Source organism: Pongo pygmaeus, chromosome 8 (assembly GCF_028885625.2).
Source record: "Pongo pygmaeus isolate AG05252 chromosome 8, NHGRI_mPonPyg2-v2.0_pri, whole genome shotgun sequence".
Taxonomy (NCBI): Eukaryota; Metazoa; Chordata; class Mammalia; order Primates; family Hominidae; genus Pongo; species Pongo pygmaeus.
In genome coordinates, this window is record NC_072381.2 from 107516811 (window position 1) to 107529534 (window position 12724).

General features: G+C 45.5%; 1 protein-coding gene across 2 annotated transcripts; it reads left to right on the top strand.

Annotated features, from left to right (window-relative positions):
* Positions 1 to 9214: 9214 nt before the first annotated feature.
* On the top strand, positions 9215 to 12509 carry ELOVL3 (ELOVL fatty acid elongase 3). Of its 2 annotated transcripts, none has more exons than XM_054436764.2 (4): positions 9215 to 9582; positions 10567 to 10698; positions 11355 to 11506; positions 11763 to 12509. In XM_054436764.2, exons 1-4 carry the CDS (start codon positions 9494 to 9496, stop codon positions 12188 to 12190), a joined length of 801 nt encoding a protein of 266 aa, XP_054292739.1. In that variant the 5' UTR covers positions 9215 to 9493; the 3' UTR covers positions 12191 to 12509. The 2 variants fall into 2 exon arrangements, with proteins under 2 accessions (XP_054292739.1, XP_054292738.1); XM_054436763.1 differs by having other exon boundaries at positions 9241 to 9582; positions 11706 to 12499.
* The last annotated feature ends 215 nt before the right edge of the window (positions 12510 to 12724 follow it).

The following is a 12724-nucleotide window of genomic DNA, read 5'->3' on the forward strand; positions in this document are numbered from 1 at the left end:
ATCACTTGAACCCAGGAGGTGAAGGTTGCAGTGAGCCGAGATCTCGCCACTGCACTCCAGCTGGGCAACAGAGCGAGACTCTGTCTCAGAAAAGAAAGAAGAAGAAGAAGAAGAAGAAAGAAGAAGAAGAAGAAGAAGAAGAAAGAAGAAGAAGAAGAAGAAGAAAGAAGAAGAAGAAGAAGAAGAAGAAAGAAGAAGAGGAAGAAGAGGAAGAAGAGGAAGAAGAGGAAGAAGAGGAAGAAGAGGAAGAGGAAGAGGAAGAGGAAGAAGAAGAAGAAGAGGAAGAAGAAGAAGAAGAAGAAGAAGAAGAAGAAGAAGAAGAAGAACCAGCATTAAATAGGTGGAAAGAAGGGGAAGAAAATCTCACAAGGCACAGCCAGAAATACTAAGAAAAAAACAAGACAGTAAAATACCGGGGAAACGATGAGTTTGGGAGGGAATGTAGGATCCCAGGGTAGGGAACCGGAAGCAGAGAAGTCAATTAGTGACAGAGCACTTGTTAAAAAAAAAAAAGACTTAAATCCAAGAAATTTTAATACATTTATTATTACTTTTAAACATTTACTCATTATAAGAATAATTTTAAAATTCTGCCATTCAGAGACAAATTCCATTAGCATCTTGGTATATTTCCTTCCAATCTTCTTTCTCTACGTGGTTTTCTTGCATATTTTTTCCCTACAAAAATTTTACAAACATTCTTCCCATCTGAATTGCCTCCACATTTTTAGTCAACAAATTTGAGACCATACTATACATATCGTCTCATATCCTACATTTTGAAACTTAACATAATATTCTGAGCATTTCTTATGCCATTAAAAAGCATTATTTATTGGATGCAAAGCATTCCAAAATGTATGATATCAGTTTTAAAACAACATGACAGAAAATTTAAAATACTTCTAAGTTTATGCCTATAATCTCACCCACACCATCAACTGATTTCACATTTTAGTGCTTCTTTTCAACTTCAGTCTTTAGGAACATTATTGCTTTTAGATAATTGAGGTAATAGGAAAGATATGGTTTTGAATATTGTTTTTCTTTCACATTATTTTATAAACATAGTTTCACGTTTCTTCATATTCTGATAGATGCAAGCTGTTCTGTGATGTTAGTTCAATGTTTGTTGTGATGTTAAATTCAGTAATTATCCATCAGTGGATTGTTTCCAGCTGTCTTTTTTTTTTTTTTTTTTTGAGACGGAGCCTCACTCTGTCACCCAGGCTGGAGTTCAGTGGCTTGATCTCCACTCACTGCAACCTCTGCCTCCCAGCTTCAAGCGATTCTCCTACCTCAGCCTCCGGAGTAGCTGGGACTATGGGCGCGCACCACCACGCCTGGCTAATTTTTGTATTTTTAGTACAGACAGGGTCTCAACATGTTGGCCAAGCTGGTCTCAAATTCCTGACCTCAAATGATCCACCCACTTCAGCCTCCCAAAGTGCTGGGATTACAGGCGTGAGCCACCGCCCCTAGCCTTCCAGCTTTCTATTATTTTAAGTCCCACTGACTTAATATGTGACTTAAAATATGACTTTCAAATATATATATATTTTTTGTTTGTTTCATTTTGTTTCCAGATGGAGTGTCACTCTGTCCCCCAGGCTGGAGTGCAATGGTGCTATCTCGGCTCACTACAACATCTGCCTCCCAGGTTCAAGCGATTCTCCTGCCTCAACCTTCCTAGTAGCTGGGACCATAGGAGCGGGCCACCACGTTCAGCTGATTTTTGTATTTTTAGTAGAGATGGGGTTTCACCATGTTGGCCAGGCTGGTCTCGAACTCCTGACCTCAAGTGATCCACCCACCTCGGCCTCCTAAAGTGTTGGGAATACAGGCATGAGCCACCTCACCTGGCCTAAAATATACATTTTAATAATGGTGACATAATTTGGTAGCCAAAGAAACTGCTTTGAATGTTCCAGGCTATTAGGCCATTGATGGGGAATTAAAGTAGGTTGAAATTTAATCAGTTGATATTACTTTGTAAAGCTAATTTTTTTTCCTTTTTGAAATGATTTAATTAATAGCTAACATATTTATTTTGCAACAAGCTACTTACAATAAAGGAATAATAGTCTATTTCTGTATTACTTGTGATTAACCTTTTACTGCAAATAACAAATGCCACTAAATGCAAGCATTTACAAAAGGTTTACAATCCAGTCTACAATCATCAGAAAACTGCTCTACAAATCACTGCTTTTAAAAAAAGTATTTAATCATTTTTTTAATTGACAAGTAAAATTGTAGATATTCACGGGGCAAATAGTGATGTTTTGATACATATAATGTATACTGATCAGATTGGGGCAATTAACATCCATCATCTGGAACATTTATCATTTCTTTGCATTGGGAACATTCAATTTTTTAAAAAAGCTGCTTTTTAAGGGGAAGAAAACCACACTTATTAATATTTTCTGTGTCTAGTCAAGTAATCTTTATATATAATTAACAGTCTCAGCTGGGTGCAGTGGCTCATCCCTATAACCCTAGCACTTCGGGAGGCCAAGGCGGGAGGATTATTTGAGCCGGGAGTTCAAGACCAGCCTTGGCAACATAGCGATAACGTATCTCAAAAAAAAAAAAAGCTGATGTGGTGACACATGCCTGTCATCCTAATTACTCGAGTGGGTGGATTGCTTGAGCCCAGGAGGTCAAGGTTGCAGTGAGCCATGATTGCACCACTGCACTCCAGCCTAGGCTGGACAGAGTCTTGCTCTGTCGGGATCTCTGCTCACTGCAGCCTCCACCTGCCGGGTTCAAGTGATTCTCCTGCCTCAGCCTCCCGAGTAGCTGAGATTACAGGTATGTGCCACCACACCTGGCTGATTTTTGTATTTTTAGTAGAGATGGGGTTTCACCACGTTGCCCAAGCTAGTCTCAAACTCCTGACCTCAGGTGATCCACCTGCCTCGGCCTCCCAAAGTGCTAGGATTACAGCCTTGGGCCACCTCACCTGGCCTTTTTTTTTTTTTTTTTTTTAATCTTCCCAGACACTGATAATAGACAGGCATCTTTCAAGCTGATCCCCACTCGAGTTTATAGGTGGTTTGACAGCTGCCTCTCCTCAACGTTGCATCTGTTATGATGGTTTAATTGTTGAGTCAGAGCCAGTGAACATTTATATTTCCTACCAACTACCTTGAAGTAAATATCTTGGGAGCTGCTGACCTGGAATGGTTGTGAGAAGGCTCCTGGCTTCTTCTTTGTCTCACTTAACATTTATTTTAAGGTCAAAGCAATATCTGCACACTACTTTCTCTTTGGTCCCCCAGATACAGTGAGCCCCTTGGTCCAGTCCTCTCCACGTCCTATATGTAGTTTCACCCCAGATCAGATTTTGTGTCTTGGTTCTCAGACCAAAACAGGAACACTGCATGATTGTTTTCTGGAGCCCATCCATCGTGGATGCCAGCCTTGTCTCCACGTAGGAGTTGAAGCTCCTTTTGTATTGTATTTCCTGAATCACCACTAAGAGAATACAGTCTTTTCTCATCTAGGCTGGGGATGTTGAAAATGCTCAGCCTTCTATAGATATTCTTAAGTTCTCATTAACACATTTCACAAAAGTAAATGAGTATTATTTGACATGGTTCAGATGGTGTTTTAATGGTCAGCATTTGAATAAATACTTGCATTATAATTTGTCCCTTTAAAAAAGTTGTAGCTGAATGTAACTTATTAAATGTTCAGTGGAATGTAAAAATATATATATATAAATACATACAGATTTTTTTTTTCTTTTGGATTATTTCAGTGGGTTGAATTCCTAAGTGAGACACTGGGTCAAAGCATACCAGCTCTTGCTAAGTGTTGCCTAAGTGTGTTTCTACAAGGATTATATCAGTTTACTTGGCCAGTAGCCAGGTGTGATTGCACCTGTTTCCCAAAGCTTTGACTGGCATTAGGTATTTAATTGCTGCTTGGCTATTAATTGGGACCACACTATACATACAGTCTTTAATTTGCATTTCCTTAATTACTAAGAAAGTTGAGTCTTTTAAAAAAATGTTTATTGTTTGTATTTCCTCTTAGGTGCCTACTCAATTCAAAGCAACAGACATATTTTGAGTGCCCACTATGTGCCAGGTAGTATGTGCTACCCTCAAGGATGAGTGACCTAGTGAAAATGACCATTTGGGATAGGGTGAGGGAACCAGAATAGTACAGAAAATATATGACTGACTGTCCTCCACAAGTAGAAGCACAATACTGGCAGGCAGTTTGGGCAAAGTTTTTTGAATGAAAGACAAAGAAGGAAGGGCCTGACTCTGAAATATATCAGGCTTTTGCAGGGCAAGTGACTTTAGAGCTAGAGCTAGAGTTAAGATTTGTCCAGGTGAGAAAATGATGTATAGGGGGAGAGGGAAAGATGCGTAGAGAGGTAAAGGGGTAAGTGTGTAGAGTTGTCCATTACGGCTACAATGAGGAATGCTGGGGCTGAGGGATGGTGGGATTTTGGCTGGAAATGAATGGTCAGGGCTAAACTCAGGAATCTGATCTTTGTCCTGAAGATTATTTTTGTTCTTAATGAGGAAGGACATGAGCTCATGTGTTTTAGAAAGACCTTTCTGGCAGCAGAGAGGCAGATTTGGAGACACTGGAGTGTATGAAATGAGCTTGTTTGTATCCTTAGCCATTTACCAAGGGTCGAAGATAAGACTATGAATAATATTTTTGTGTGGTATGCACATTAACCCTTTATCTGACCTACTTAAAGCAACATTTCAGGCTGGGCGTGGTGGCTCACGCCTGTAATCCCAGCACTTTGGGAGGCCGAGGCGTGTGGATCAACTGAGGTCAGGAGTTCGAGATCAGCCTGGCCAACATGGCAAAACCCCGTCTCTACTAAAAATACAAAAATTAGCCAGGCGTGGTGTCGCACGCCTGTAATCCCAGCTACTCTGGAGGCTGAGGAAGGAGAATCGCTTGAAGCCGGGAGGTGGAAGTTGCAGTGAGCCGAGATCGCGCCACTGTACTCCAGCCTGTGCAACAGGAGTGAGACTCCATCTCAAAAAGCAAACAAACAAAAAAAGAAGGTAAAAAAGTCACTTTTTTTGTAAATAATTACTGATGCTTACTCAACTCTTTACATTGTATAATGCTCTTTATTTATTTATTTTTTAATTGAGACAGAGTCTCACTCTGTTGCCCAGACTGGTCTTGAACTCTTGGCCTCAAGTGATCCTCCTGCCTTGGCCTCCCAAAGTGCTAGGATTACAGGCATAAGCCATCATGCCCCGCCAATGCTCTTTAACATATATTATTTCATTTGATCCTCATAAACATCCTTCTGAAGTAGTTATCTCCATTCTACAGATGAGAAAGCTGAGGCCATGATATGTTTGATGATGTCTTCGCCAAGGTTACCTAGGTAGTAAGTGGCAGAGATAAAATCTGAATAGAGGCATTCTGATGACCATGCCACCTCCAGAAGAAATGACAGGACTTTGTGTCCTATAGAAGAATATAACTTGACCTCACAATTTCTAGCCTGAGAAATTATATAAATAGTGGCTGGAAAAATCAGCCTATTTTGGAGGTAGATAACAAATTCTGTTTGGGGTGTGTATTGCTAAGGATGCTAGCAGAACATACCGGTAGAGATGTCCAACAGGCAGTTGGAAATAGGGAGAGAAGTTGGGTTGAGAACTCATAGACACAGCAGGCAGCTACTTGGCACCAGGTAATACAAGTGATTGGTGTTCTATAAACCTCCAAAGCCTGCTCAGTTATTCATCTGCTCACACCACCCCATGCTTACCGCTTCTTCCTCTATGTTGAGGCTTTCAGGAGGGCTACTGGGGGAAAAAAAAAACAAACAGTGACCGCACAAAAGATAGGCTTGGAGTATTTATACTGGAGAACAAAGAATGTCACTCAGGTTTACATGCCAAGGATTTCATCCATTCAATCACTTGTGCAACAAATATTACCTGGGTTATGCTCAGGGTTAGGAGAATGATGAAAAAAACAGACATATTCCAGCAGTGGCTCATGCCTGTAATCTCAGCACTTTGGGAAGCTGAGGTGGGCAGATCACTTGAGGTCAGGAGTTCAAGACTAGCCTGGCCAACATGGCAAAACCTGTCTCTACTAAAAACACAAAAATTAGCAAGGCGTGGTGGCACACACCTGTAGTCCCAGCTACTCACGAGACTGAGGTACGAGCATTGCTTGAACTCAGGAGGCAGAGGTTGCGGTGAGCCAAGATCAGGCCACTGCACTCCAGCCTGGGCGACAGAGCAAGACTCTGTCTCACAATAAAAAATTTTAAAAAATAGACATAGTCCCCGCATTCATGGAGCTCAAGAACTAGTAGGAAAAACAGGCATTGATCAAGAAATCACAAAAACAACTAATTATAAACTCTCATTGAAGAAAAGAATTACCATGCTCTGAGAACAGTTTATATAAAATAAGGGTAACAGACCAAGTCCAAGGGTCAAGGAATGTTTCCTCTAGCATATAATTTCTGAAGATTTTTCTTCTTCTTTTTTCTTTTTTGAGACAGAGTCTTGCTCTGTTGCCCAGGCTGGAGTGCAGTGACGCAACCTCCGCTCAGTGCAACCCACGCCTGCCAGATTCAAGCAATTCTCCCTGCCTTAGCCTGCCGAGTAGCTGGAATTACAGGTATCCACCACTACACCTGGCTAATTTTTGTATTTTTAGTAGAGATGGGGTTTCACCATGTGGGCCAGGCTGGTCTTGAACTCCTGACCTCAGGTGATCTGCCCACCTCAGCCTCCCAAAGTGCTGGGATAACAGGCGTGAGCCACTGCACCCAACCTTTTTTTTTTTTTTTTTGAGACAGAGTCTCACTCTGTCACCCAGGCTGGAGTGCAGTGGTGTGATCACAGCTCAGTGGCACGATCACAGCTCACTACAGACTTGACCTCCCTGGCTCAAGTGATCCTCCCTCCTCAGTCCCTGAGTAGCTGGGACCACAGGTGGGCGCTACCATGCCCAGCTAATTTTTGTACTTTTTGTAGAGATGGGTTTTCACCATGTTGCCCAGGCTGGCTCAAACTCCTGGGCTCAAGCAGTACCCCCACCTCAGCTTCCTACAGTACTGGGATTACAGGCGTGAGCCACCGTGCCCAGCCCCGATTGTTCTTCTTTCCCTCTTCCACATACACCTCCTCCAAGCCTCACCATTAAACCTCACAGGGAAAGACAATGTAAAATATCTTCACAGAGAAATCCAGGACTTAGTATATATTCTCTATATGCATTTGTAAACCTCCCATAATGATTCACCTTGCCATTTCCATGTGTCTAGTCCACAATATCATTTTATCTACATTATCTGGCTTGCATACTAATTACAACCTTGTGACATAAGCAGGCAAGTATAACTATATGCATTTTTTTCTGAAGTAGAATGTGACAAAGTTTAGGTAACTTGCCTAAAATCACATGGCTCATTAATGGGGGTGCTGGGACTTGAACTTGGGTCTTATAACACCTAGATGGCATTATTCTTGTAATATTCATTCTTTTATTTATTCATTCATCCATAAACATGTATTGATCACCTTTTGATTAGGTGTCAGGCTATATATGGAGCCATCAGGAACCACTGAAGGTTTTTTTGTTTTTTTTTTGAGACGGAGTCTCACTCTGTCGCCCAGGCTGGAGTGCAGTGGCAGGATCTCTGCTCATTGCAAGCTCTGCCTCCCGGGTTCACGCCATTCTCCTGCCTCAGCCTCCTGAGTAGCTGGGACTACAGGCGCCCGCCACCACGCCCGGCTAATTTTTTGTATTTTTTAGTAGAGACGGGGTTTCACGGTGTTAGCCAGGATGATCTCGATCTCCTGACCTCATGATCTGCCCGCCTCGGCCTCCCAAAGTGCTGGAATTACAGGCGTGAGCCACCGCGCCCGGCTGAACCACTGAAGGTTTTTAAGCAAGAAAGCAGAACTGTTTTCTGTATGAGCAAACAGAAAGTAGAGGTTTTCCAAGTGCAGTCTGAGACAACCTATAGGACCAGAATCTCTGCAGTTGAGGCTCAGGAATCTGGTAATCAGCCAGGTATAGGAACTCTTTTCTGATTGCAATGCAGTGAAGAGCAGAAGCACTGTATTAGAGAAAGAGGCAGTGCAACCAGGTAACGTGACCAGGTGAGAAGTGATGAGGTACAGAGACAAAGAGATGCACTTTTGAGTCACTTAGATGGCACTGATAGGACTTCCACTACACCCTCCCATAGACAGTGGCTGAGGTTCAGGAAATAGAGCTGGGGTTCCTACCTGGATCCTCTGGCTCTAGAGCTTTACTGCACATAGCCATTTATACCCACATCTTGATTTTAATTATTTTATATCTATGTTTCTTAGCACTTTTTGCAAATTTCCACCTTATCTCAAACTGCCCTCAGCCTTGTATTTCTCCTTCGCTTTCATAAAACCTAGGAAAGAAATAAGGGACAGCCAAGTAAAACTTTAAAAGTTTTAGAACATTTATTTCTTTGGGGCTGGTTACACAGGCGAGAAGGAAGTAGATTTGGTTAGGGAGAGAAAACAACAGGCCTTGGGGAGATACACTGGCTCTCCCCCTCCCTCAGCCCTAAGAGGCCTCCAGGAAACCTGAAGACAATAATTCCAGAAGCCCAGAGGGTGACCCCATTTCCTCTCTCCATGGTTATTACTGTCAGTCTGGAGCAGTTCAGGAATTCAGGAAACTATAAAGAAACCACAACAGCCTCAACAACCCAAACATCAACATCAACAACCTCAACAATAAAACTCCTTAAAATTCATCTCCTTCCACCCACTCACAACCGCAGACTCGAAGCTAGGAGGTGGAAGGGACTACAGAAGCTCTGCGCTGCCCAGGTTAGTATTTCCTCATCACAGGCCTGGGTTTCCCAGGATCTCAGGGAGCCTGGAAACCGACGCCTCTATTTCTGGGTGGGAGCACCAAAGCCTAAGGACACCTTTCCTCTCTCCTCACTGCTAAGCAGGTCAAGATTAAAGCAAACCGAGGCAAAGGCCACGGTTGACAGTGCCAAAGGAACCCGCAAGGCCGCACAGGACGGGGTGGACGTTTTAGGGGAGAAAAGCCTGGGTAAGTGGGCGGGCGATGGCCTACGACGGGACTCGGGGCGGGGTGTGCAAAACGCCTGGCAGGAGGGCCCTTGAGGATGACCAATCAGAATGCGGACTGCGTCCTAGGGGCGGAGCAGAGGCGTATCTTGGTCGAGATTGGATAGCGGCGGAGCGCAGGGAAAGGGTCGCTCGCCGCCCGGGCCGGCAGCTTTGCAAGTCCGCGTTGTGTATCGCAGTGGCTGCGCCCGGGATAGCTGGCTGCGCCGCCGCGCACGTGCCTAGGTCCGTCGCCCTCCTCCCTTTGCCCAGGAGTTCCTTCTGTCCCGGCTCTGTTCCGTCTCGCCCCGAGGTTCACTCCATCCTCGGCGCCCCAGCCTTTCGCCCAGCGCCTCCAAGCTTTGGACCTTCTGCAAAACTAGGTGGTCACAGCCATGAATGTCTCACACGAAGTAAATCAGCTGTTCCAGCCCTATAACTTCGAGCTGTCCAAGGACATGAGGCCCTTTTTCGAGGAGTATTGGTGAGACTTCGGGAGAGGGAAAGGCCATGCCAGGGCCCCGGGGCCGGGGCGCGAGGGGGTGGCATTGAATGCCCGCAATGATTTTCTTACAGAGCAGAGTTATGGGACTCCCTTGTACTGGCTTCACACTACCTTTGTCCGAGGTGCAGGTAGTGTGTGGCACCTCAAAGAGATTAGAGCTGAAAGCAAGCAAGCAGAAAGAAATAAGAGGATGAGGGAGAACGTGGAAACATACAGAAGTCAAAGAGAGCGTGTAGTGAGAACTGGTCTTGGAGGCGTGAGGTTGATCTGAAGCCTTACTAGATGACTTCCCTGTCCTTTGTGGCTGTGTGTGCGCGCGTGTGTGCACAGTCCAGGGCCCGGGGGACAGCCTGCCCTTTACAATTATCCCATCGTTCCCCAGGTGCTCCACAGTTCATGCTGTGGAGAAGGAGGCAAAGTCAGAGAGCTCTTCCAAGCTTTCCCCAGGAAGAGCTCTCTGGCTTTGCCCTAAAGCTCCCCAGAGGTTTTGGGGGCTGACTGTATGCTCCAACCAGTTTGCCATGCCCCAGCCAGGGAGAAGCTATTGCCACATTCTTCTTACACCACAGACCTGGGCTGCTTCTAGGAGCCCCAACCAGGGAGAAGCTATTGCCACACTCTTCTTACACCACAGCCCTGGGCTGCTTCTAGGCGCGGGCCAGACAGCCGTCACCCACTTCTAACCCCACTGAGAGAGCAATAATCACAGAAACCTTGGACATAGCTCCTGCCCTGTGCTAGATACTTTGTATACATTAATACCCCCAGGAGAGATGTAGTATTCCCCCTCTACAGATGAGGAAGCCAAGGCTCAGAGAATTAAGTTGGTTTGTCCAATGTCACATAGCTAGTAAGCGGCAGAACTGGGACTCCAACCCAGAGCACTCACCTGGAGAGATGAGTGGGCATTCCTCTAATCAGCACCCACCCATGAGCCCATCCCCTCTGCTTTCTGCTTGCCAGGGCGACCTCATTCCCCATAGCCCTGATCTACCTGCTTCTCATCGCTGTGGGGCAGAACTACATGAAGGAACGCAAGGGATTCAACCTGCAAGGGCCTCTCATCTTCTGGTCCTTCTGCCTTGCAATCTTCAGGTAAGACCCCATCCCACTCCCTGCCTCTTCTCTAGACCTTAGACCACCATTCTATCCCTTAAAGCTTTCCTGATTGCATCAACCTCCATCCTGTCCCCAAGTTGCCTTGTAACACTCTCCCCATCTCATTCTCAGCTTTAGTTCCCCTCCCAGCCTTCACCCTCTTCTGTTATATTATCCTGTTTTCCTTCTTTTTCAGACCGCTACCTGATGGTCTCTGCTTTGTCCCTCTTGCCTTCACAGAGTCTGTACTCGCAACTAATTTCTCCAGCCTCTAATACTCTCACCTCCTAACACCCTCTCTCAAGACCCTCCAATAACTTCCCCATATTTTCACCTGCAAACTCCTTCAGTCTTCCCCTATCCGTCTACACATCTCCTCCCAGGCTCCTAATCCCTCCCAAGAATCCCATTCCTTAACTCAACTTTCAATCCCATCCCTCTGCATTCCCTGATCTTTCTCCAGCCCTCATCTCCTCTAGACTACTGATTGGATCTGGATTGGCCTCAGGATCTCAGGAGCTTTGACCCACCCCTGGTGGACAGGTGGGGAGGTGGTAGAGCTTGGAACACAGTAACCTGGCCAAGCCAGGGGAAGGGTGGATTATTGGTGCCTGGGGATGACACTTATACCATCTTTCTTTGTCCCATTTCAGTATCCTGGGGGCAGTGAGGATGTGGGGCATTATGGGGACTGTGCTACTTACCGGGGGCCTAAAGCAAACCGTGTGCTTCATCAACTTCGTTGATAATTCCACAGTCAAATTCTGGTCCTGGGTCTTTCTCCTCAGCAAGGTCATAGAACTCGGTGAGTGGCAAAGCTTTGTCTCTCTGGTGCCTTGTGAACTGCATCCCTCCTCAGGGACCTCCCTTCACCCATCCCATGGAGGGTCCCTTTCCTACCCCTGGGTCCCAATAATACCTCTCACCCAAGCCCCTCTACAGATTCTCTGCCACAAAGACCCTCTTCCCTCCCCTGAGAATTTCTCCTGTGTCCCTACATCCAGTGCAGAGGGTGGTCCCAACACTGGCTGGTATGCCAACTATGACTCTCCATCTCCCAGGAGACACAGCCTTCATCATCCTGCGTAAGCGGCCACTCATCTTTATTCACTGGTACCACCACAGCACAGTGCTGGTGTACACAAGCTTTGGATACAAGAACAAAGTGCCTGCAGGAGGCTGGTTCGTCACCATGAACTTGGGTGTGCATGCCATCATGTACACCTACTACACTCTGAAGGCTGCCAACGTGAAGCCCCCCAAGATGCTGCCCATGCTCATCACCAGCCTGCAGATCTTGCAGATGTTTGTAGGAGCCATCGTCAGCATCCTCACTTACATCTGGAGGCAGGATCAGGGATGCCACACCACGATGGAACACTTATTCTGGTCCTTCATCTTGTATATGACCTATTTCATCCTCTTTGCCCACTTCTTCCGCCAGACCTACATCAGGCCCAAGGTCAAAGCCAAGACCAAGAGCCAGTGAAGGGTTGGAGAGAACAATGAAGCTCCAGGCTCTCTCTTCTCCAGGGCACCAAGAGGCTGGGCTTAGTTTTGGGAGAATGATTAGGTTGCCTTACCTGCATGATTTCCCCAGAGGATGTGTGACCCAAGGTGGCTGGAATTTTTGACAGACAAGAAGGTGTGGTCTGTTACTTTGATGTTTCTGTTTTTAATGTGAAGGCCAAGCAGGCCCTGGGATGGGAGTGGGGTGGAGGAGGGTCCCAAGAGCTGATTATTTAATTTCTATCCAGAAATCTTTCTTCTTCTTGCTCTATTTTTTAAAATTAAAGATTTCAACAAAATTTTGAGAGTTGGGGGATTTAGGGGGAAAGAGGGCTGCTGTGATGGCAGGAGGCTGCTACCAAGGGGATGATCTGCAGGTGGGATGCCTGAGGGTATGTGGAAGGGTGAAAGGCACACACACAGACACTGAAAGAATCCTAGGCCTGGTAGGTACTTAACAAATGTCTGTTACAGACCAGAATTTTATTGCTGTTAGAGACCCAAGCCCCTCATA